We start from the raw sequence: 26,543 nt of genomic DNA on the forward strand, positions 1-26,543 counted from the left end.
CAGCTGTTTTCTCTCCTGGGAAAGAGATTACACCCAGTTCAGTTTGTTGTTCAATGGATGAGGAAGAGGCCATAAAATATTAAAACTCTTAGGAGCTCTCAGATCCCTTAGCATAGCCTTTCTGTCACAAAGCCTGTCAGTGGCAGAGCTGGGATCAGTCCCTGGACTGATAACTTCCAGGATATTGAGGTTCAGAGAAGTTAAGTAACTTGCCTAAAATTATACAGCTTGTAAGTGATTCAGTCAATACTAAAACCCAAGTCTGTTGTAACCACTCTGGGATGCTGCACATTTCCATGGAAAGGCTAGAGGGGAACTGGTGTTAAAATCACTATTATGAATGCTTGACTTGGACCCAGCTGTCAGTTGCCTAGCACCTGACCCTCCATCACTGTTTCATGGTACTAGATTTCAAGCAGCTCTTTGAACACAAGCTCAGAGAACAGAGTTGGTGGATTTGTTAATAGAACCTTCTTGATTCTAATAATACAAAACACTGTCACTGCGACCAATATCATATGCCCCCTCGTCCAGGCCTAGGAGGAACCAACTGAGCTCTTCAACAGAAAACATAATACCCATCTGTATTCTAGTAAATGGGCCCAAATGAAGTTGCAGAAGACAAATCTAACTTAATTTGTATAAACTCTGAACACATTCTCTGGGGTTCCTCCTACTTAGCTTTTCAAGGTATAGCTAATCTGAAGTCCTGATTTCTTTAAATATGTTAGCTCTAAGTATATAAAAAACAGTAGATAAGGTCACCTCTTGAGGTCACATTAGGTGACAACCATATTGCTTCACTGGTAATATGATGCATAGGTAGAAACCACCTCACCACAGATGGTCTACAGCCAGAAAAGCAACTTGAACAGAGTGTTTCCTAGATTGACACCCCCTCCATATTTTATTTTCCCCTATAAGGGAGGAAATACGTACATTAGATAGTGGTTCCTTAGCACGATGGTAAGTTTTAAAATTAAATATATCACACTGAGGTTTCCATTCCTTCTGGAGATGAAGCAATCAATCCAGATAAAACGGTACTAGTTCCAGGTGCAGATCCCTTCTGGCAAACTGGGCTTCCAAGCCTAAAGCACTGTAGAGAGTTGTAGAAACATTGGGGTATCCTGCTTTACCACTTAAGGTCACAGAAGCTGAGGGAAAACCCATACCCAGGTCTCCTGCCTCCAGAGCTTGTGCTGTTTTCACTGTACTGTATTTTTTCCCTAAAATTTTATTGTTAAACAAGATAAGTTTCCTATACTCATTACAAACTATATAATCCAGTTATATTTCAAAGAGCATTCCTTGCTACCTTCTTCATCAACAGAAGGCACTCAAGTTCAAGGTAGGTCATCTTCCTTCTAGCATTGCTTTCTCTTTTTCACCTCTCTGGTACCTTGGGGAACTTACCACAAAAAACTTTTTGAGTTTGATGGAAGGCTATCCCTCTATTCCTCAGGCAGTTTCCCAAGGAAGACATTTGGCTAAATACTCAGAGTATTTATAGCCCCAGGGGATAAACTATCAACTAGTTACTGTAAACGTCTGATGACGTAGCATCATCTTGTGGTCTGGACATCCCAATAGCTTGGCAATTGGCAAACAGAAAGGAATCTAGAAGATCCTGAAGATCAGACACCTGTGGCCAACTCACTAGTCACACAAAAGGATTGTTGTGGTGCATTTATTTAGTGGATTCTATCATAACGCTGAGATGCCACAAAAACATGATAAAGAAAGCAGAATTAAGTTAGCATCATACTACAGAGAGTCTAAAACAAAGTTGGCTGAGTTTGCTGAGCCCAATGGTTATTATGCTATTGTAAAAGTAATTATGTGTACTTCCCACTGTTTTCTATCAGCATCAACAAAGGACTCAGGCAGCAGAGATCTGCTTAAAGAACATTAGAAACAGTCCCTCCTACACTCCTTGCATCACCGCCTAATGTTGAAAATAACCCTGATGATCCTGGCCCTGTAACTGAAGATGAGCCAATGGAGCTATGAGACCTGGAGTAGTTTAGGTTAACCTTTTGTTAAAAATGAATACATAATTTTCCCTTAATAGATTTTTTGAATATAATAGTTTAATACAGAAAAAATTCTAAGAAAAAAATCTAATTTAAATGGTAAATACAACCATTTTTTAAAAATTTCCAAATGGTGAGACTAAAATATTTTAGGTGGTATCTCTAGAGTAACATCCAAAAGAATCAAAAATCTAATCACCCAGTGCCATCCCACAAGTTCTGAACAGACTGCGAGACTTTCCCACAGCAAGATTTTCTTTTCCAGGGTTTGGTCTGGATGCTGATTTATCCTCTGTTGTGGGGCCAGCTTTATTCTCAAGCTGGAAAAAACAGAACGAAGAAGATACAGGGAATACAGTTCACAAGCTGTGAGGAACTGAGAGAGGAAGGCATATGGAACACTAAGTGACTGTCAGCACTAGACTGGGAAGATCAACACATATTCAATGCTCCTGAAAAGGGTCTAATAGGGAGACAGACCTTCAACTACCCAAATGCTTTGCAATTACTGCAGCACAGTGCAGTACAAAGAACCAAGGCCTGGAAGGCAGACCTGAGTAAACAGCATGTAAAGTACCTGGCAGATGAAAGGCACTAGATAAACAGTAGTCATCATTATGATTATATTCCAAAGAGATAAATACATAAGGCATTATGGGAACCCAAAGGAGACTTAAGTAGTTCTTGTGGGGTTAAGGCAAGATTTCCTGGAGGAGGTGATGAGGAGGGCTGAGGGTCTTGCAGATATGCTCTCAGAGCCACTGTGAGCAATCATTAAGAAGTCATGAAGACTAGTGCTGACGCAAATGTCCTGTTTTCAGAAAGAGAAAACGATGTATTACCAGAAATTTCACACCAATTGGCTTGTAGTCAAACCCAAGTAAAGTTATAAAAAAGATTATAAGGAAGAGTTTGTGAGCATTTGGAAAATAAAATGGTGATCAATAAAGGCGAACATAGGTTCCTTAAGAACAAGCCCCAAGAATAAGCCAAACTAACTGATTCCCTTTCTTGAAAGGGTTAATAGGCTGGCAGCCCACAGACACACCGAGTGTCCAGTATCTGTGGATCGCGATCATGGATCTAACAAATTCTTCCATGATGTATGCATAGAACAGCACCACCGATCACTGGACTAAGAGAGTCTTGGTCATTCAGGGAGCCTCTATGCACTGCCCACCTCTACATCCTGTGAGTTCCCTCCTCCAGGCAACCTTGGGCACTAGTGACCACTACACCCAGGGAGCCTCAGGGGTTCACTCTCACCAGTCCCAGGGAGCCAGAGTGAGCTGCTCACCTCTGCAGAGAATGAGCTCATCACAGACCTTTCTAGTCTACTTCCTGCTTTTTTCTTTATTATGGCTTTAAAGTTACTGATTCTCCTGAACAAGTGCACTGATGAAACCTAGGAGCAGGCATAATGCTTTTGAAAGTTATTTGGGAAGTAATACTGCAAATGTCTGTTTATCCTGAGGTCACACAGGCAGAAACAGGATCTCTTTAAGCCCTTTATGGGCCTTAAGAGCTTCTATTTGGGAGGCCTCAGAGCATACCAAATGCACTGAAATAGACTCACCTCACATATCTAATATAAATTTTACTGTAAAAATTTTGAAAGGATTTTAATAATTACGCTTTTGAAATTATTTGGCCAAGATTAACTAATTAGTTTATGATTGGCTCTGATTTCTCAGCAAGCATCAGGCATGTTAAGGAATTCTTGGAAGTGAGAAAAATCTAACCTACAAATTTTTTTCAATTTAATTTCAAATGCAATAACATTTTTATGAGGACTAAATTTAACATTTCATGAACTTGACAAGATGTTACACTTTGTAGACATTTAATCGTATACTTATAAATTTTAATTTGCAATTTTATTTTCATGTTTTACAGCCAATAATATTTTTTAGACCTCAAACATTTTCATAAACTCCTGAAAAACTCATTGGCCTCAGGAACTGTGCCCATCCTGCCTGAGGACTAAAGTGGCCTGAGCAGTAGGCATGTGCATTTGAAACTTTTCCCAAGAAGGACCAGAAACTAGATTATAAAGTCAACTCTGAGGCCCTGCAGGAACTCTGGTTCACTGAAAAGTAGTGACTGACATAGAATATATATGTCCATAACTAAAATATTATTTCTCTAGGCCTTCTGGATAAATGAGACCCAAAGTATCACATATAATTTCCCCCCACCCCCATCCCAGAGTGCCTGCCCTCCTGTCCTCAGGTGGGACACCCAGGGAGTTGTGACGCTGGCCACAGTGGGAGCTCACACCTAATCAGTCCACGTGCCTTGGCACTCAGATGTATTAATTTGGGTAGGAAATTCCAGATCCAATTTCAAGAACTGGTCATTTTTCCTGTTAGAAAAATATTTCAGGGAGTGGTGAAAAAGACTTTTTGGAGACAGACCATCAGCAAAAATAATTGAAAACAGCACACAGTTCTCATGAAATAGCAGGCCGTGTCTTAGTGATATCACAGAAGCCTCTCCCCGGTGCCTGTGCCTGGACTCAAACATGCACAGAAGCAGATCCCGGGATCATTTCTCACCCTGCCCAGGCAACAGGGTCCCTCCTCTTCATGGCCTGAGATGGTCAAGTCCTGAGACCTGGGGCTGGGTTTAGGGGATAAAGAATGCTGTCGGCCACGTGGTCTAGTCTACCTCATGGCCAGGAAGGACTTTCTCCTCTCCCTGTACCTGGGATGCAGCTAGGGAGAAGCGGTATCACTCCTGCCCACAATCAGGCCCCACTTTCTACCACTTCTTAACTCCCAGCCTCAATGGGAGCTACCTAATAGGAGGGGTCACTGCATTGAGTTGATGAAGTCTACGAGCTCATTTCCCCACTGGAACCTGGGTGGGTAAGTCAGGTTGAAGATGGGTCTGTGGATCTAACCATCTAAGACCCAGAGAGGAAACTGGGAATAGGAAGTTACACTCAGGCCTGGCCTAACTGCAGGCTCCAACTCAGCTTTACCTTGTACTGGGGCCCTATATTGGGGCTAGCAAGCAATGATTCAGAATAAAGTCGTTCTTGGTTTCCCTGGAGGCGTGTTCCTTGTATGCCTGATCCCTCCTGTCAAGAGCCCCAGAAAGGAGGAAGGAAGTGAAGGGAGGATTTAGTCACCAAACCTTATCACCTCCAACACTTACCAGGATTCTAAACTGGGGTTTGGGGACCCAAAACCTGGATACTTTGTGTTCCTATTTGCCAGTTTTCCTTCTCCCCCAAGCACCCTCACTCCAAATCCTGTGCACTTTCCATACCCTATGTTGCTTCTTTAGGGAACCACACAAACTCAACTAGGCCATGGCGGCTGCACTTCCCTTCACTTGGAACATTCCTGCCACAGCTCTGCCAAGAGTGTAAATATGGTCTTTATAGAGATGAGGTCGGGGCGCTCACTCCACTCTGAGCCTAGTTGCTGCTGAGTTAGTGTTGGCCTGGTGCTCTGAGCAGAGCCGCCCTTTCAGAAGAGTAGCCAAGTAAAATACCACCTGGGTACTTTGCACTGCTCCAAAGGGAGAGCTTTGCCCACTGCACATCAAAAACTCGGTTTCATTGAAAAAAAAAAAAAAAGATTTCCGTTCTTTATTTCAATATATCTTTGTGCCTTTTCCACTGAAGTTCTGGCTTAAAATATGCCTTTGTGGAAAACATCTATTAGTAAATAATTTGCAGTTAATCTTGGAAATTCAAAAGCAAATATAGTAACAATTTCAGCAAATAAAGTAATTAGTTTTGTGTGTGTGTGGGAGAAGGAAGTAGACAACTTCAAAACTGTCAGCTTTTATCTATCAAAGCAAGAAAATAGATCACCTTCACTCAGCATCTGCTCTGGTCAGTCTCCATGCTCTTGTGTTGGTGAGAGCCTCATAAATAAGCTTTTTTTTTCTACAGAAGAAGAAATTGAGGTACAATGAGTAACTGGCCTGAAGGTCACCCTGAAGGTGATGCCTCTAAGATTTGAGCTGAGAGCTCCTGACTTAATGTTTGGGGTCCCTTCCCCAGTCCCATACTTCCTCAACCACAGATTCTTTAATCAAAGTCAGATATCTCATCTGGCCCTACACAATGGCATTATTTATATATAACAGTTATAGATTTCACATCAAAGTAGAATATTTTGATTCAGCCATTTTAATGGTACTGTATTTTACTGCTGCCATTTTTTGCTACTTGATAATGTTACTGCTGCCAATTTTTTGATTCCAATTATTTTTTTTGACTAATTTAAGTTTCTGACCTTTGCCACTAATGCCTTTAATGTAAGAAAGGGAAATGTGTTTGAATGCTGGAAGTTTGTTAGAGCTCTACTAAGGGTTTCTGAAGGAAAACTGCTTTTGGAAATGTGGCTTTTGGTGAAAGCTAATGGGTCCTGAGTGTCATGCAAAGTGCAGGGCACAGGGGACATAATGGAGGCATTTCTGTGACCACAGAGAATACTAAACACTTCTGTACTATTTCATACCTAGTTCATGATTCTAGAAAACATGCCATACCAAAAAGCCTTAAAGGAAAGAACTGCCAGATTTGCCTTAAAAAAATAAAAAGTAAGACACAAAAATAGAAAACTGGGCAAAGGATACCAAAAGGTAAACACGGAAGAAGAAAAAGAAATCATCATAAAAATAAAAAAGGTATAAAACCTTGATAAAGAAGAACTGTAAAATTTTATTTTTTTAACCTGACTGATTGGCAAAGATTAATAATAGTCCCGGGGCAGAGAAATGAGTCAGTCTGGGCCCCTACCCTTAAGTTCTCATTGGTTGGAGAAAAGGAAGATGGCTTTACAGTCTTTAGAGACAACCCACACTACCTGGGTTCAGTTACTGGATCTGCCTTTAATCTTTTCACACTCCAATTTCCTCATCTGTAAAAGGGGAATACTACTACTTACCTTGTAGAAGTGTCGGGAGGATCAGGTGTGCTAATAAACAGGGCTTGGCCCACAGGAAGTGTCCTGTAAGTGCTGGCTCTTATTATTATATTAGTAATGTTACCACTGTTACTCCACTCAGGACTCTCTTAGGGGTTCATGGCCTGGGATTTGAAGGGCCATTTTTCTTCTTAAGTTTTAGGCAAAATTTTGTGAGACAGTGCATTTTCCTGAATTGATGGTTTAGAGCTTTCCCCATATTCTCAAAAGGACCAGTGACCCCAAAACATTTTCAAATGCTTAGCTTTTAAGAAGAGCCCTATGAAGAAATATCAAAGGTAAAGCTGAAACCATCAACTGCACTCACAAATGCAGTTCAGGCTGGGAGCCAAGAGACCGACCTACCACTCTCCCAGTGGCCTCCAAAGTTTCTCCCTACATGATACAGTATTCAAAGTCAGCCTTTACATCTGATAATTCCACAAGAAGCCCCATAGTGGCTCCATAGTTAAGAGGTCTGGCTGCTTATTTTCCGTGGGCATTAATTTGCAGACTTCTGCCAGATCTTCTATCACCAGCGTTCGCATCAAATGTCCTCTCCTGTGTTTCTGACTCATTAAAGAGCTGGCAGGCCTCCCACGCCCACTGGTACGCCCTGCTCCAGCTGTCGGGGACAGGCTCCCATTCTCTTCCTTGGTCCCTGGGGCTGTGGACCGAATACAACCAACACCTTTTTCTCCTTCATGAATGGTCTTTCTGGAGATCTGGCTTCCCCTTGCCCAAGGTGGATGCTGAGTGGGGCTGAGAACAGGAAGTAGTACGATGCAATGAAGCTGCCTGTGTTGCATCTGCTATCCTCTCTGGAGGATGAAAGGAGGAGCATCCTGGGTTATCTAACAGTGGTAGGCACATAAACCAACTCCTCTTCTCCGTGTCATATTGGGCACTGGGGAGAGAGGGGTGAGCAAAACAGCTCCTGCTCTCCCATAAGATTCTAGGTGGGGATACCCAAACATGGCTGTAAGGCCTCAAGAAAAGTCCACCTGAGATGTCTAACAAAGACCAAAAACCCAAGTCTTTCCTGTTTAACCATCACATGTAGACTAGTAGAGCCCAACCACCAGTCAGGAAGGAATTTGAAAAGTTTGAGCTAAACAGGAAAAGATGAGAACACCTGACACCTTGTATGGATATCCCTGACCCTTACCCCCCCATCCCCCCTCCCCTGAAAGGGACAGGACAGGATTCCACAGGGAATTTGAATTGAGAGGAAGCAGGTGAGGTTAGCTGCTCCCTCGCTTGGCAGCAGAGCAGCCCTACCACATCCTGGGCTTCCACGGCAGCACAGCGTCTGCCAGGGACTGGGACTCAATGACTAGTTGTTGAATAAACATACAAATTAACAGAAAGAACAAGACTGGATTTCCTCAGCACCTTTGATCTTAACCCTTCTTGGTTTGAGGAAGATTTTGAAGAGAAGTTGAAGCAATGAGTAACGATTTTATTTATTTTAATGTAGATGAATGGTCTGGAAGACTTCTGAAGGTTTCTCTTTAAAGTTAGAGGGAGAACCCAGTTTGTTTGGCCTTTGGTGACTCAAGTTTGTACCTTCTTGTGACTAACATCTGAACACACGATGAAACCGTAGGGGGAGAGGTATTCAGACCCCCAGCTATGCCCATTCCCTCTGCCCAAGCTACCTAAACTGCCGTGAAGTCACAGAAAAAGCACAGAACCCACCTGGTCTCAGTTTCAGAAGAGAGCCATGGATTGGGACATGCCCTATTGCTTCATCCTTAAGTTCACAGACTTGCCTAGAGAACAGCAACATCTGAATGTGTGAGCTCTGAGCATCTGCCCTTCGGCAAGCATCCTTTGGAAAACACAGACTGAGCTGAAAGGGAACTTGATCCCCTAAAAGATGTTTGGAGACCAGTGTCTGAATCCTAGAAATAGGATTTTTGGCTACAGAGCTAAATTCTGGAGACCTCCTGGGCCCCTGTGGCTCTGTGGAAGCTCATTTACTAAAAACTGCTGTTTCCAGGAGTGCTCCCCCTGGAAAGGAAAATGTGGAATCAAAACTGAGGTGTGCCAACCAAACACAGCCTGCAATACTCAGAAGAGCACAGCTTGTAAACCCCAATGTCTCAATGGCTTCAGCAAAACCAGTCAGTGCCTGAACTCAGCCTACATGAACGATGCTGATTAATACTGCTACATTTTTTAGGCACACGTATCTTTTTGCCAATATAACCAACTATTTTTTTAAATTCACTCTAGCAACCTCCACACAAATGATCTCAGTTATCCTTACAACCCTCATATGAGACAAGTATGATCTCCATGCAACAAACAAGGGAAACTGAGAGTTAGGAGAAGCAATGAAGTTTGCCCAAAGTTACACAGTGAGGGAGTCACGGGCAAAAGTGGGCTTGGAGTCCAGGCATACAGACCCCTATTACAAGTCTCTTGTTGTTACACCACAATATCCTTCAAATCTGTAAAACAAAAACTTGTCCCCTCAAACTATAGGCCTATGGCTCCCAGCTAGAGCCCTGCTGGAGATTATGCCTGTTTGGGGTGCAGACAGGGGAGAGGAGTGGGAGAGAAAGTGACTCGGTGGGGGGTTGGGCAGATGGTGGGTGACAGAGAAGCCGATCATGTGTGCATATCTGTGTTACCAGGCCCTTGGAGAGACTGTCTGCAGGCCCTGGAGGATGGCCATGACACCAGCTCCATCTACCTCGTGAAGCCAGAGAACACCAACCGTCTCATGCAGGTGTGGTGTGACCAGAGACAAGACCCTGGAGGCTGGACTGTCATCCAAAGGCGCCTGGATGGCTCAGTCAATTTCTTCAGGAACTGGGAGACATATAAGGTGAGAACCAGCAAGGTCTGTCTGTGCTGCCCCCTAAATGACTGACCAACCAAAGAGAAAGCTGATAACCAGAGAAAGAGCCACTTGGAGGGAAGGTGCATGCGGACCTATGTAGTCCCAAATGGTAAAAACTAACAGGGCCATTTTTGCAAACCCACCAGGGATGGTGAGGACCAGCTCCTTCCCTGCCTGCCACTGGCAACCACTGCAGGAGGACAAGTTAGGAGTAGAGTCCATATAAGTTCCACTGGATGGGGTAGGAGTTTAGAAATGATGGTGTGGGGTAGCCCCTCACTCCAGGCCAGTTGTAGGGAGCACCTTATTCCCAGCTGGGATTTCTACAGGGGAAGACCTCTGCTCACAGCCCAGAAGGGGCAAGTCTGAAGGCTCCCAAGCCCTGAGAGAATTCCCCAAAGACCTGTACAAGGAACTTCAGTAACATGTAGGTCCTAATTCTAGGGGTCATTCTCTGGGATCCCCAGTTCCCAGGGAATTGAAATGCTTATCCTGAGCATCTCCCATGTGCCAGGCACTCTAAATGCTTTTTGTTCAATACTTCATTTAATTTCACATCAACCTTATGAGAGAAATACTATTGCTAACCCAATTTACAGATGAAAAGGTGAAGTAACTTGCTCAGGGTTGCACAGAAAGGAAGAGGCAAAGCAGTGACTGGAGCTCAGGCCTCTGATACCGAAACCCATGAACTGCCTTTAGCCATGATGCCTTGAGCACCTGGCTATTTCATGTCCCCCTTCCTGGGTTTCTTTCTATCCTGGCTGCCTCCCAACCCACCTCCTGACCAGCCTCTGTCCTTTGCTTTCTTCTCTTTCTCCTCCACCTGCTAATTCAGAGGATCCTAAAGGCTCAGTCCTAGATCCTTTCTTCTTCCCTTTCCACATTCTAATGCGTAAAAAACTTCCTGTAGGGAAGGTAATGTAGCATCCCCATATTACGTGAGGAATCTGAGGTTTGCATAATGCCTAGCACAGAGCAGGCACTCTAAATACTTTTTAATGAATGCATGACTGAGGCTCAGAAAGGTGAAATGACTCATCAAGTCACATAGCTAACAAGTGGGGGAGAAGATGTGATTCCAGGTCTGCTTGACGAGCTTTATGCTCTACTTGTTTCCCTGGACCCTCTACCCAGGGCTAAGCATTGACAGCTGGGTCCTGCTGGGTATGGGCATTGCAGATTACACACTAATGCTCTCCCGGGTTTTCCCCAGCAAGGGTTTGGGAACATCGACGGTGAGTACTGGCTGGGCCTGGAGAACATTTACTGGCTGACGAACCAAGGCAACTACAAACTGCTGGTGACCATGGAGGACTGGTCTGGCCGCAAGGTCTTTGCAGAATACGCCAGCTTCCGCCTGGAGTCAGAGAGCGAGTATTACAAGCTGCGACTGGGGCGCTACAATGGAAATGCTGGTGACTCTTTCACCTGGCACAACGGCAAGCAGTTCACCACCCTGGACAGAGACCATGATGTCTACACAGGTAGGACCAGTGGGGTCTCACCCAGGTATGGGGCAAGGAAAAGAGGTCAACCAAAGCCAGAGTTCTTGACACAGATCTTGGGAACAGAAAGATTCCAGGGTAGTGGGCAGCTAGACCAAGTCTTCCAACCCTGTTCCCAACCCCTAGATGTCCCTTCCTCTGCCCTCTACCACCACCACACTGGCCTCTGGGGACACAGATTCCCTCCATAAAGGCATTTACAAAAGAGGGTAGGGGAACGAGGGCTGCTATGGGTCAAGCCAGACTTTGTTCTGGTTCATGCACTCACACCACCCTCTGTCTGTGAGGTGCCTGGCATCAGGGCTACACATCTCCATGGGCTTTAGGCCATACAGCCTAGGTTCCAATGCTGGCCCCACCTCCTACTAGCTTTGTGTCCTTAGGCATGCTGCTTAATCTCTCCAGGCCTTGGTTTCCTTATCTGGAAATAAGGACAATACCTTACCTGCAGGGTGGTAAGGTTAGAGAGAACATACCCTAAGGTGCTTTGTCTGGGACTTGGCAGATAGTAAGGGCTCAGTACAAGTGGCTCTCTTTATGGTTACTCTTATTAGCAGGTTATGCTAATGCAACACTCTAAGGAAGCTATTAAGAGGAAGCTGGGTGATTCATCTATTAAGAGAGATGAAGTGATTTGCCCAAGATCACATGCCTCAAAGCCAGATCTTTATTAAGGTTATTAAGGAGACTTTATTAAATACAAAACAAGGAAGAAAACAGAAAATTATACAGTCTGGCCCTGAAAACAGACATCAGACCCCCAAGGCCCCACACCCAATTTCTTGATAAAGGGTCTCTGGGTCCTATGGGTTGGTGTAGTCTGTCAGGCCTGGCTCCTCTTTGAGGCTGGCACCCTCAGATTGTTGACTCCACCTCTGGGCCAGGGCTGGGTCTGTTCTCATGAGTGAACACAGACCCTCCTCCCCAGCTTCCCAGGTAGTTCTGGTCTGAAGGCTACTCCTTCCCCTTTGAGGGGACTGTCCCAGAAATGGCCTGCATTTTAGGCAAGACTTGCTGATTACACACTGGGTGGGAGTGGGGGTTCACTCCAAGTCCCCAAGAGAGCCACACTCTAGCAATAGTTCTCACAACATTGGGGGCAGATGGGACACAACCTACCTGTGCCTACCCCATGCAGACAGCCCTACCCACTAACTAGGCACTGAACCGCTCCTGTTTGAAGGGGCCCCTATCAGGGAGCAGGCCCTTCCTCTGAAACAGCATCTTCTTAAGCCAGCGATAACAAGGCTTCCAGAAAAGCAGGGCAGGAAAATGACCCCTCAAAGCTGGTCAGACTCTGGGGACACAGGGGCTGCTACAGCATGTCTTGAGGGCTATCATGGGGAGCAGGGAGAAGACTGTCCTGTAATTACAGCAGTAACACCAGTGGATGGTGAGGAAGTGAATTCCTTTTTCCTGAAAATGTGTGGGCAGAGGCCACTTCACAGGGCCAGGCTCGCTTAGGAAGGAACCCCACTGGCAAACAGGAGGCTGACTGTGGTATGCTTGATGGCTCTCCCTGCTCTCCAACTCCAACACTGCTGCTGGTCCTGATGGCCTCAAGTCATGGTACAGAAGGAGCCCCAGAAAAGCTCTGGGAAAACATGAGCTGCCTGGTGCTCTGGGGGTGCCTGGTGCTGAGTCTCTCCTTCAGCTTTCTACCTCTGCCTGCCTGCTCCCTTCTCACCCCATCCCAAGGCCTCGACTGGAGCATGCCATCTGCTCCATCCGGCCAATGCACCCTCAACTCCCAAGCCTGACTGAAGCAGCCCTTCCCCTGGGTCAGGAAACTGGGCAACTGCACCCTCCCCCCCTTAACTAAAAGCAGCCCAAACAGACAGTGGTGTCTCTTCTTTCTTCCTGTGAAGTACAGTGTCCTGCATGCCTGCTTGTACCTTGCCCATACTTTTTATTGTTGTTCTGAACTGCTTGTCCTTGGCAGCAGAATTCAGCATGATATAGTAGTGCCAAGAATTTTATGGAAATCTCTTTCTTTTGTGAAATTTTAAAAAAATTATGTGGATGGAATACAGGGGGAGGGAGAGGAACATTTCATCAAATGTGTTCTTTGTCATTCTACAAAGAAACACTCTTGATCCAACAATTTCAACTCTTAAAAGTTCCCAAGAAAAAGTATTTTTTTCCCTCTCCCCCACTGACCTCAGGTTGTTTTCATTCTATTAAAACCTGTGGTGTGGAGTCCTCCCCAGATGCTTCCTATGTACCAGGCCTTGGCTATGTGCTTAGCTGTGTGCCCTTGTTTAAGTCTCATAGTAGTCCTCTGTAGCAGGTATTATTTTCCCTCATTTTACAGATGAGAATAAATGGCTTGGAGAGGTTAAGTGACTTGCCCAAGATCACAGAGCTAGTTAGTTACAAAATTCAGACTCAGAAACAGACCTGAACAGGTCTAAAGCCTGGCCTTTAACCACTCCCTGGGATTGGTTCATCTTTCAAGCTTATATACTCCAAATGCCTCCCAGAAAGGATATTGCTGTAGTCTCCAAGCAAAAAGTACAAATGGGTAAACTGCCTCCTCCTAGAGAGCTTCTCACTCCTTCTCTCCTGCAGGAAACTGTGCCCACTACCAGAAGGGAGGCTGGTGGTATAATGCCTGTGCTCACTCCAACCTCAATGGCGTCTGGTACCGTGGGGGCCATTACCGGAGCCGCTACCAGGACGGAGTCTACTGGGCTGAGTTCCGAGGAGGCTCCTACTCGCTCAAGAAAGTGGTGATGATGATCCGGCCCAACCCCAACACCTTCCACTAAGCCAGCTCCTCCTCCTGACATCTCATGGCCATTGCCAAGAGCCTTCCTCAGCCATATTGGCCCCAGGACAAAAAACCAACTCTTCGTCAATCCATCTTATGGCTAGGAGGACTGGGGTGCTGGATTCTGGTTTCTGAAGTCACTGCAGCAAATAATGGAACTGAATTGATACAGTATTCTTTGTCCTTACTACTTTTCTTCACACCAGACAGCCCTTTTGTTTCCAGGACAGGACAGGACTGCAGACAACCCTTTCTTTAAATAAATTAAATTCCTACAATAAAAACATTACTGTAAAATACCTTCATAACCTACATGTGTATGAGCCTACCTTGTGCCCTTATGTAAATATACATAAGTAGACACAGACCTAAATATATATGTATTTAGATATATATCTCACATATCTAGATACATATATAAATTTGCCATATATACCTAAATACACATATATTCAATTCTCAGATATCAAAGCTGTTACCAACACTTTGCTTTTTAGGAGAAAAGCATTTCATTCATGTTGTATTACTTGAGTCACAGATTAGATTATAGACTCTGTAGCCCCAATTCAAAGAATAATCCTTGGCATCTCTATGCCTGGATTCTTCCAGGAGTGTCTATAATACTATTTCTCTCTTAAAAACCCCTTTAGCACCTAACCAAATTTCAAAATTTACCTTTCCATTTTTATAATTTTCCCATTCTCAGGACTTTTCCACCATCTATTCATCTCTTCATCCTTCCATCCCTCCATCCATCCCTTCCTCCCTCTTCCCTCCCTCCCTCCCTCCATCCATCCACTTATCCATTCATTCAACAGCCATTCATTAAGTGTTTTCTGTGCATCAGCCACTGGCTGCTCACTGCAGTTCAAGGCACCTTTCCTGCCCCTCCTCTGGTCCTTGCCTACCTATTCCTTATCTCTTCTGTTGTACCATGCTTTCTTTCCAGACAAGACTCCTCAGCCTCTGAGTGGGAAACAGTCCAGGCTCCAGGTTTCTGGTCAGGAAAGGGGAGGTCAGGCCGCAAAGCTAACCACCAGCCATATAGATAATGTATTCACAGTTTTGTATTTGCCAATCACACTTTAGCCTACATGTCATTTTAACCTTCACAGAAATAATAACCTACCTTGCCCAGGAGGTATTCAATTTAAGAGATATGTCGGGACCCCCAAATGGCTACATATCAAAGGTCCCATGCTCTCAGCCAACTTGAGAGTCAGCATCTCATCCCCAAACTACACTTCCCTGGAAAACAGAAGCCACCGAAAATGAGAACTGGCCACTTCTCGTGAGTTACTGAACAATCAGAAGCCACCAGGCCCCTGGGTTGGTGCCCCTTGCAGTATGTGGCTGATTGTCAGAGTCTGCATGACAGGGACTGTTGCTAAGGGGGCAAGAGGATGAGTCAAGGAAGTGAGACCCTCCCCGGTGGGCACATGGGTCAGGGGTGTGCGAGATTTGGACAATTTGGTACTGTCCACGTCTTGGTGTGTGCCTATTACCTCAGCATTTCTCACAAAGTGTACCATGTAGCATGTTTTGTGTATATAAAAGGGAGGGTTTTTTTTTTTTTTTTTTAATATATTCCCAGATTATCTTTGTAATGACACAAATCTGCAATAAAAGCCTTACTGCTATTTGGATGTGTCTATACCGTGTGTTATTATTTTAGAATGCCTTCCTGAGGCCTCCTATATTAGAGCTTCCTTAAGTAAAACCAGGAAGAAATTCAGCCCCAGGGATACCCACCAAAATAATTTAAATTACAAACCATTCTCCTTATCTTTGGTTTTCACCTATACCCCCAGGAGTCCTACTACAGTTCCTCAGGCTGAGATGGCTCTCTAGAGTTCCACATCTTTACCTCCGGCTGTGACCTGAACATTGCTACTGAATGTCCTGGAAGTACCTTGCAGGCAATATTGTCAACACCTGAGAAACCTTCCTTCCAGGTTTGTTTCTCCTCCTGAACTCCCCATTTTGCCAAATGGCACTATCTACTCAATTGTTAGGTTGAAAACAAGGATTGCTCTCTTCCGCTATCCAAGGCTAATCCACCCTCCACACCAAGTCCTCTTCCCTAACTTAATGTAGGCTCCCATCTCTTCTGCCCTCAACTTCTGCAGTAGGCTCCCCACTAGGTACCTTATGCCTCCATCTCCCTTATTCCACTCTAACTTCACATTAGCTGCCAGAAATGTCTTCCTGTAAAACAAATCTGTGGGTCAGGAAGGTATTTCCAGGCGTGACGGCAAACCCCAAAACCAGAAAAGACTTAGGAAAACCCCAAATTTTCTGTCCTCCAAAAAACAAAATAAAACATAACCAGTGTGCTGGTCTGAATCCATTATGTACCCCAGAAAAGCCATGTTCTTTTAATCCAATCTTGTGGGGGCAAATCTATTGTGGGTGGGAACTTTTAATTAGGTTGTTTTCAATGGAGATGTGACTCACCCAATTCAAGGTGCGTCTTAATCCTTGACTGAAGTCCTTTAAGTAAGCTCACAGAGAGAGAGAGCTCAGAGAAGCTGAGAAAGACATTTTGGAGAGAAGCTAAAATATGTAATCCAGAGTATGCCCCTGGGAAAAGCGAAAAGAGAAGCTAGGACAGAAGCCCAGAGATATTTTGGAGAAAGCCACGGAAACCAGGAGCTAAACCCTAGAGAGAAGGGCCAGCAGAGCCAGCCATGTGACAGAGGAACCCCGGATGCCATAAGCCTTTCTTCAGAGAAGGTATCATTCTGTTGATGACTTAACTAGGACATTTCCATGGCCCGAGAACTGTAAATTTGTGAACTAATAAACCCCCATTGTAAAAGTCAATCCATTTCCAGTATATTGCATTTTGGCAGCTTTAGAAAACCGAAACACCAAGATTGAAAACAAATGACAAACAAGAGAAAAATAGTTGCTACATATACAGCAAGTACAGAATTTATGTTCACGCTGTACCAAAAACTCTTTCAATAAGAAGATACAAACACTGTGATAGAATACTTGGCAAAATACATAAACACATTAGAAGCCTCATACATGGCCAATGAATAAGAAAAGATGCCCAACCTCAGTAATAACCAGAGAGATGTATTAAACCAAGGATAAACCATCATGTGTTGCCCATCAGAATGGCAAAAATGAAAAAAATGCTAATCTCCTTGTTGACAAAGGAATGGAGAAATATGTACTCGTGCCCTATGTACAGAAGTATAAATTGATTCAATAGTTTTGAAGAGTAATTTGGCAATATGTGTAACAACTTAAAATGCATTTATATCCTTGGACCTAGCAATCCCTCTTTATAATGACTAAGCAATGCTGCCATATGAGAGGTATTTCTAGTGTTGCTAGGGAGAGACTGATGTTTATCAAAGTCTACTATGCACCTAGAACTGGACTTACATTTTCTTACATAACCTTCACAGCAGCCCTGTGAAGGAGGGATTACTATTCTCACTTCATAGAGGAGAGAAAATGAGACTTACAGTCAGACTGCTGGTAAAAATCCCAGGCAGGAGATAATCCAGAAGGTGCTGGATGTCAGGCACTAAGTAGGAGTTATCTTTTTTTGTCCCACAGTTTTGGGGTTCACAGTAGAATCTGGATGCTATTTAATGGGACTATCTCAATCTTGCCTCAGACCATAGCCACCTCTCCCCATATACCTAGACCAAAGTGTGTGAGATGTACAGAACAAGGTACTACCTTATTGTTCACTGGTCTTGCGTCCAAACCCCAAAGCAGGGAGTTCTGGCAAGCTGTGCTGGAAAACGTGGAACAATCCTTTTTCTAAACTAGTTGGGATCAAGATGAAAGGAAGCCATGACACCAGCTGTTTCTCCTAGTCCCCACCCCAACACCCAAACCTGAGTCTTGTTCAAACCACAACCTGGGGTTTCAGAGACTGGGGAGAAAGGAAAGCTCTGCTCTAGTGCACCAGGCTTTGATGCCCAAGTGAGTCACTCCACCCACCAATAAACGTGACCAATCAGGATCTGGGATCTGGGCAACCCAGATCAATATTCCTTCTCCTCTCCCTATCCCAGCTAGTGACCTCTTAAGGCCTACAGTCATAGGAGTCATACTTTTACTAAGGAATCCATGGTGGGTGCATCTGCAGACCCAGAAACAAGTGAAGCCCAGACTTTCTCCTGACCCAGCCAAACTCCCAGATTCCAGTTTGAGCCAGTACCTTGGTTACTGGAGGGTACCACCTACCGGGCTTGTGTGGGAACACGGCAGGAAGACTGATTGAGACACCAAGTAGGTGACACTGAACAGGATGCCCTCTCCCAAATCTTACTGATTTGAGCAGGACAAACCCTTAAATTTCTGAAAATGGTAATGGGAGTCTACAATGCTCATAAACCACGAACACTCTAGGAGCTTAAGGGGTCCTCCCTGATCTCCCAACCCCACCCCATCTGCTTCATACAGTCTTCTCAAGACTCCAGGATTATGGTAAGAGAAACCCAGACAACTAACTTAAACAAAAAGGGGATATTTTAAGTGTATTCAATTGTTAAAAGGGACTCTCTTTGCCTTTGTTTTACCTGAGAATCCAAAGGCTAAGGACTAAAGAATAGCTGCCAAGTATTCCACATGCTAAAGCAAGGTGAGGACTACCCACACAAAAGGGATGGTCCCAAATAGGTTCTACAGCATCAGTTGATTTCCCACATGCAGCCTGTGTAAGACATGGATGGCAAAGAAACTGGGGTGGGGAGTGGGAGAAGATGAGTTTTCCCTAGGATATGTGCCCATCCTCCCACCTCCTAGTCCCACGATAGGGAGGTGGGGTGTTCCTCCTCATCTTAAGTCAAGTGAGGTGGACTTCAAGGAACCATTCCAAGAGAATATTCCAAGAGCCTGGCATGGGCAAGAATGAGCACTATTGCCTGACACACCTCAAGTCTACAGGCTAGAGGCAGAAGAGCAACAAGAAATGGGATTTGCTGGAAGCAAATAACACACCCACTGATGGAGAGGGAGGAGGAATAGGGACACAGGTTTCCTAAGGGCCAAAGGGCTGCCTGGAGGGGCCCCGGGCCCTCCTATGGTGTCAGTGGTGGGAGCTGTGTGGGAAGCCTTAGAGTCAAGGAAGGAGTCATAAGTGGTCAGCTGCAGGAGATGCATTATCCCATCAAGGGATGGGATGCCCGGAAGGGAAATTCTGAAGCAACGGTGAAGAGGGAGAGACAGCACATGTGTCCTTTGGCTCCAAGCTCCAGATTATGACTAAACCAGTCATATAAGACCAGTCTTTTACCCCTTATTTTTCTTTCTCAAGGTCCCTGCTGCTGGAGCCTTGGGTGCTGATTCATTCTTCTTAGCTGTATTTTGCTCTGGATAATACTAATATCACCTATCATCTATGTGGTACATTCCAAGTGCCAGGCACCATACTAAGACCAGGTCAGAGAAGAAGTGGAACTGACTGCGATCTGGTGAAGAGTTGACTATGAGTCCTGCCCCACTTCAGGTTTCTAAGTCTGGTCAGGCATTACATGGATAAGCCCAGGCCAGACTTCTGATTACCATATTGAACAGGTCTGGAACTACAGGACTGTTACAATGGAGTGGGCTTGTTAATGCCTGAAAACAGAGAGAGTACAGGACCTACTAAATTTTCAGTCTTGATTAGGAAAAGAACTACTCCACAGAGTAGACCTGAAAGGAGAGTGGGGGGAAAAATAAAATTGGTTTCTTCTTAAACCTGATTGAGTCCAGCTCATTTAGTAAGCTGGTTATATGAGGACACGAGGTATCTCCTGGCATCCATGGGCAGAAAGGCAGGCTGGGCCTCATGAGGGCCAAGAACCAAAAAATGCCTGGAAAGCCTTCAAGAAGCAAGGCAGAAACTTTCTCAGCTTCTCTCCCTTTCTCTTCCCTTTTTTGCCCCCTTTTCTGCAGGGTCTCTCATCTGCAAAAATTGTACATCCATCTGCAAAATGTTCTCTCTGCTTTTCCAGGTACCTGGCACAAGACAGTTACTCTATAGTTTGCAAGCTCACATATCTTCCTGGTCTGAGTGCCAGAAAAGACTTACAAGCACCTCTACATTCCAATGCTAACTCCCTGGGCAGAGGACCCAGTTGGCCCAACGTGGGTTGGGCACCAAGCACAATCCTATCTGCTATGGACTGAGAGCAAAGCTGGGTGGAATGTACACTTCTGCTGGGGTATAACACTGTGGGAGATACGGTAGCAAGTTCCCAGGTTCATAGAGAAGTAGGGCTCACGAGGCTGTGTCTACATCTCTTTTACAGGACGATATTTTGCTAACTAGATGGATTCCATCCCATTACTCATTAGATTGGGTCCTATTCCCCAGCTCCTCTCCTGCTGACCCCTCCCCTATCCCATAAAGTATATCCAAACCTTCAGACCCAGCTGGGTCACTCAACATGATACCTGGCTATGCCTAGATGGACCTCTTATTGCCCTTCCTGGGTATGCTCATTTCTCAAAAGCCTCTCTGGATATAGAAGGCAACAAGGTCCCTGCTGCTGGAGGCTTGGGCTCTCACTCATTCTTCTTAGCTGCATTTTGCTCTGGATAACACTAACACCATCTAACATCTATGCAGTACTTTCCACGTGCCAGGCACCATACTAAGAACTGCACATGCATGTCTCTAAATTTTCACAACAATCTGATGGAGTGGGTTCTTTAATTATCCTCTCTTTGACATAATAGAAAACTGAGGTTCAGAGATGTAAGTGATTTTCCCAAAAACATACAGCTTGGGACACTCAGAATTTGAACTAAAGCCTGTACTCCTGAGCTCCTGACACTACAGCATTACATCACTGTACCAAGGATGAAATGAAACCACTAAGTTTCCCATTTCACCCTATCATCACTCAGTAATACTTATGAGAATCATGGTGGCATGGAGCCTCCTTCCCAAAGAAGCAGTATGTGATGTGGCCAGCAGCCTCACCTTGTACAGAAGCAGCTGGATGGAAAATAGGTCCCCAGATGTCAGGAGGCAAGTCTTGGGCTGTTTGTCCAATTTATCTCAAAGCAGTGGGCACAGAATAATGGGGGAGGAGGGGAGTGATAGTGAATATTTCACAGCTTCCTGGGGCTTCCAACCTTTTGCCAGGGGCTAAAGCTGCTGGACCTTGCCTTTCTCCTCTTTCCAAAGTGGGGGAGAGTTACCTGTATTACAAACTAAAGATTAAGCCCCACACGTTGGCACTCAGTGTCCCACTTATGGCTGGTCTCACTGTCACTTCATGTACCAATTCTACCAGGTCCAAGCCCTGAACTGCATTGTCTGGTAACTGGGTCCCTGTTGTGCTGACCCATCTCCCAACTCCATGGTTCCAGATCTGGGGCTTGCTTAGCATAATCTCTCTCTCAGCTCAGAGTCAGGCCTGAACTGGCCCTCTGGGATTCTGCCCCTTGTGGACACAATGTGTTGGTAACAAACATCACCAAGACATTCAAGTACTCTTGTCTCTCCTGACCTGGGGCATCCTGGACCAGCTCAGCTCACACATGAAGACCCAGACACAAATAAATGTTACCATCTGTGCAGCCTTCCCAAAGTACTTCCATATGTGGCACCTCCCAGGTGGGTGGGCCAACTGGCTGTCCCATGCCCTGCCTGGATGGTCATGATAGCAATGGCTCTGTGGGCTGGCCAATGGGTTTTCCTATCCTTCTTGCTGTACCACGTATACCCTCCTGAAAATGACAAGACATCTCACAATAGGAGGAGAGGGCTCCTTGGGCAAGGGTGCACAGGCCAAATTTGCCCTGATCCTTAGCAGAGCCAGGAAGGGTATCTAATGTCATGTGATGACAGCGGCCCACACCATAGTCATCTCAAAGAAGAGAAACAATTAGAAGAAGCACGTAGCCTCTTCAGAGCTGACTGCTGACCAAGACCAGGCATGTAGGATTTAGGTCAGCGTCCTCTCCCAAGGAAAACAACATCCAGGCAGCCTTTCTTCATTTCTCAGGGCAGCTCAAGGATGTGCTGGGGACACAGGGAAAGGGGTTAAGGACACATATTCAGGAAGCATGGACTAGGGCATAGGGCAGCTGATCAGTTGGGTGGGAGGTCTGAAGACCTGGCTGCCTAATCCAGGGCCCAGAAGAACCCAAGGAACATGTATTTAAAGTAGAAAAACAGCTTCTTTGTCAAGAGCACAAAGAATTGATGGGTAAAGAAATGCATATTAAGACAAGATACTATTTTTTACCCATCAGTTTAGCATTAATAAAAAATAGCTAGTGTTGGTGAGACTGGAGAAAGCAGGCACTCTCATCCTCTTTTGGTGGAAGTGTAACTGCAACCTTTTCGGGGGCATTCCAGCAGTATTGATCAAAAACAAAATTGCAAGTAGTCTTTGCCCTAACAATTCAACTTCTAGAAATCATTGTTTCTGAAACACTCTCACAGGTGAATAAAGATTGATTTATAAGATGCTCCCCACTGCATTATCTATAAAAAGAGAAAACAAACAACTTAAATGTTCATCAGTTGGGACCTAGCTAAAAAAAAAAAATCAGCACACATCCAGGCAACAAGATACCGCAGAGTCATTGGAAATGACTTCTGTTGAATGATGTCTATAACATTTATGTGGGGGAGAAAAGGTGCAAAATAATATGCATACACCACTGCAGTACACTGAACTCTATAGAGACAGTGCCAGGGCAAGTGCAAGCTGGGCAGATTCTGGGCAACTGTGCCTTGAGGACAAAACATAACTAGACACGGGCAAAGGGGACCCTAAGAAGCTGAGAGGCAAAATGTCATCACATGCATTCTTCGTCCAACTTGCCAGGAGGAGCAAAACAAAAAACACCTGGATGCTTCAGTCCACTTTTCAGAGTTTTCTAAGACGTGCTCAGGAGGTGGAAGACCATGTCTGCTAAAGAGAAAGGAAAATTTGAAGGCATGGCCGAGATGGACAAGGCCTATTAAGAAAGAAATGAAAACCTATATCCTTCCTAAAGGGGAAACAAAAAAGAAGTTCAAGGATCCCAATGCATCCAAGAGGCCTCCTTCAGCCTTTTTCTTGTTTTGTTCTGAGTACTGCCCAAAAATCAAAGGTGAACATCTTGGCCTATCCATTGGTGATGTTGCAAAGAAACTGGGAGGCTTTGCAATATGTGGAATAACACCATTGCAGATGACAAGCAGCCTTATGAAAAGAGGGTTGCTAAGCTAAAGGTGAAATATGAAAAGAATATTGCTGCATACTGGCCTAAAGGAAAACCTGATGCAGCAAAAAAAGGAGTCATCAAGGCTGAGAAAAGCAAAAAAGAGGAGGAGGAAGATGAAGAAGATGAGGAAGATGAGGAGGAGAACAAAGATGAAGAAGATGATGATGATGAATAAGTTGGTTCTAGTGCATTTTTTTTTTTTTTCCCTTCTCTAATAAAGCATTTAACCACCCATGCTGGTTTCAATCTATTATGAACCACACAAAATCTATGTTCCTTTAATTCAATCTTGTAGGTGCAGACCTATTGTGGGTGGGACCTTTTGATTAGGTTGTTTCCATGGAGATGTGACCCACCCAATTGTGGGTAGGACCCTCTGATTAGATTATTTCCATGGAGGTATGACCCTACTCATTCAAGGTGGGTCTTAATTAGTTTACTGGCATCCTCTGTGACAGGCTAAAAGACAGAGACATTTTGAAGAGAAGCTTAAGAGGGAAAATGCCCAGAGATATTTTGGAGACAGCCACTGAAACCAGAACTAGGAGAGAAGCTAAGAGATGAAATCCGGAATTTGCCCCAGAGAAGCTAAGAGAGGACCCCCAGATGCTTAGACAGAAGGACCCACAGAAGCTAAGACAGAAGCCCTGAGACATTTTGGAAAAAGCCACTTTGAACCGGAGCCTGGGAGAGAAGGATGGGCAGACATTGCCATGTGCCTTCCCACCTGACAGAGGAACCCTAGATGCCTTTGGCCTTTCTTCAGTGAAGGTTTCCTCTTGTTGATGTTTTAGTTTGGACAGCTTTATGGCCTTAGAACCTTAAATTTGTAATCTAATAAACATGTTTTATAAGAGCCAACCCATTTCTGGTATTCTGCATTCCAGCAACTTTAGCAAACAAGACCATCCCCCTGTACATAACTCAGTCCTTCCAAAGAAAAAAATTGAAATGTAAGACTGCGTAGGATTTGCTTTTAAACTGTACAGTTTTTTTTTTTTTTTTTTTTTTTTAATAGTTAACACACTAACGAATGTGTCTTTAGATAGCTCTGCCTTGGTGGTCTTCCCAATAATAGCCACTAACCTTGCCTGGTATAGTATGGGGGTTGTAAATTGGCATGGAAATTTAAAGCAGGTTCTTTTTGGTACACAGCACAAATTAGTTATATATGGGGATGGTAGGTTTTTTGTGTTTTTTTTTTTATCTTCAGTTGTCTCTGATGCAGCTTATCTGAAATAATTGTCATGCTGTTAACTGAATACCACGCTGTAATTGCAAAAAAAAAAAAAAAAGTTGCAGCTGTTTTGTTGACATTCTGAATGCTTCTAAGTAAATACAATTCATTTATTTAAAAATATATAAAATGTTCCATTTTGGTTAAAAAGCACAATATTACACATACACACACACATAACATATAAGTAGGTGTGCCGGTTTGAATGTATTGTGTCCCCTAAATGCCATTATCTTTGTAATCTTGTGGGGCAGCTTTGGTGATGGTTAGATTTGCTTGGAATGTGCCCCACCCAGCTGTGGGTGATGATTTTGATGAGCTGTTCCCATGGAGGCATGGCCCCGCCCATTCAGGGTGGGCCTTGATCGGTGGAGCTATATAAATGAGCTGACTCAAAGAGAGGGAACTGAGTGCAGCTGGGAGTGATGTTTTGAAGAGGAGCAAGCTTGCTAGAGAGGAACGTCCTGGGAGAAAGCCATTTTGAGGCCAGAGCTTTGGAGTGGACGCCAGCTGCTTTCCTAGCTAGCAGAGGTTTTCCGGATGCCATTGGCCATCCTCCAGTGAAGGTACCCGATTGCTGAGGTGTTACCTCGGACGCTTTGTGGCCTTAAGACTGTAACTGTGTAGCGAAATAAACCCCCGTTTTATAAAAGCCTATCCATCTCTGGTGTTTTGCATTCTGCAGCATTAGCAAACTAGAACAGCAGGTAAAAATTTCTGGAAAGATACACAGCAACTATTAACAGTGGTTACTTCTGGGGAATAGGGGAAGGAGAGGGGGATTTTCACTTTGTACTTATATACTTTTTTTTACTGTTAATGATTTTTACAACAATGTGTTACTTTTGTAACTTAAAAAAGTTTTCAAAAAAAATGAATGGGTGTTGAATGTCACTGCTGAGCATAGCCTTCTGGATGGCTGCAAAAATGGAGATTTCCGTGTTTCTTATGAGCAGGCATTCTTGAACCTCTGAAGGCCTCAACACACCACTCTAGGGCCCCACGTATACTCTCTTAGGGGACCACAGCCTTTCCCAGGGTAACCTTCTGGGCCCTTCTCAGGTCCTAGTCAGCTCAGCCATAGCACCTTTCTTCCTTAAAAAGCCGGCAGGACTCACTGCCTCTCAAAGCTGCAACCACCCACTTTATCCTTTAGGATTCTGTCCCCTCAGAATTGGCTTCTCAGAGGGATCAGCACTTCCTGTTGCCCTAGAGAGAAATCTTAGTCTTTCCTGTGTTCAGTTTTATGGCTGATTTCTGTCCCAATACAGATTTGGCAACAAAGTAATAAATGTAGGGTTGTAATAAAGGTTGTGCAATGTATTAGTTATCCAATCTTATGTGACAAATTACCCCCTAACTGAGCAGTATACAAAAGCAACATTTATTATCTCACAGTTTCTGTGAATCAGGAATCTGAGCCTGTCTTAGCTGGGTACCTTTGGCTCAAGGTCTCTCAAGAGACTGCAGTCCAGCTGCTGGCTGAGATTGTGGTATCACTGAAGGCTCAGCTTAGGCAGAATATGCTTCGAAGCTCATTCAGGTGGTTGTTGGCAGGCCTCAATCCTTTGCCACATGGGCCTCTCCATAGGAATGCCACACAATATGGCCACTGGGTTCCCCCAGGATAAACAATCCGAAAGAGAGAACGTGAGCACTCAATACAAGAAGTCATGGTGTTTTCATACTCTATTCTCAGAGGTTACATCCCATTATTTCTGTCATATTCTGTTTGTAAGAACCAAGTCAGTATGTCCAGCCCACATTCAAAGGCATGAAGACCAGGAGATGGGGAGCTTCGAGGGCCATCTTAGAGGCTGTCTACCACACGAAATCTTTCAGATTCTCAGGGCCATTGTCCTAACTCTCCCTCTCTGAAACTGTGCCCTTGTGGCCCCCTTAGTCCTGAGAATGGAAAAGTTCTCAAGCTCTTACTCATCCTAACACTTTCCTTCTCTGGGGCCAGGTGCTTCTGGGAGAGCCCTTGACCCAGCCCAGGCCTGAGGGAGCAATCTGAA

At 44.6% G+C, this 26,543-nt stretch overlaps 2 protein-coding genes across 12 annotated transcripts in view; one reads left to right on the top strand and one right to left on the bottom strand.

The window, feature by feature from the left end:
- ANGPTL2 (angiopoietin like 2) overlaps positions 1-15,407 on the top strand; it is a 33,091-nt gene extending 17,684 nt beyond the window's left edge. Inside the window, exons 3-5 of the mRNA XM_037798277.1 lie at positions 9,610-9,803; positions 11,035-11,305; positions 13,898-15,407. Coding sequence (XP_037654205.1) covers positions 9,610-9,803; positions 11,035-11,305; positions 13,898-14,097 — 665 coding nt within the window. The 3' untranslated portion in view covers positions 14,098-15,407. The remainder of the gene's footprint in view (positions 1-9,609; positions 9,804-11,034; positions 11,306-13,897) is intronic.
- RALGPS1 (Ral GEF with PH domain and SH3 binding motif 1) overlaps positions 1-26,543 on the bottom strand; it is a 427,751-nt gene that overhangs the window by 141,480 nt on the left and 259,728 nt on the right. The gene's annotated exons all lie outside the window — the stretch shown is intronic.

This window comes from Choloepus didactylus, chromosome 10 (genome assembly GCF_015220235.1).
Source record: "Choloepus didactylus isolate mChoDid1 chromosome 10, mChoDid1.pri, whole genome shotgun sequence".
In the NCBI taxonomy this organism is placed as follows: Eukaryota; Metazoa; Chordata; class Mammalia; order Pilosa; family Megalonychidae; genus Choloepus; species Choloepus didactylus.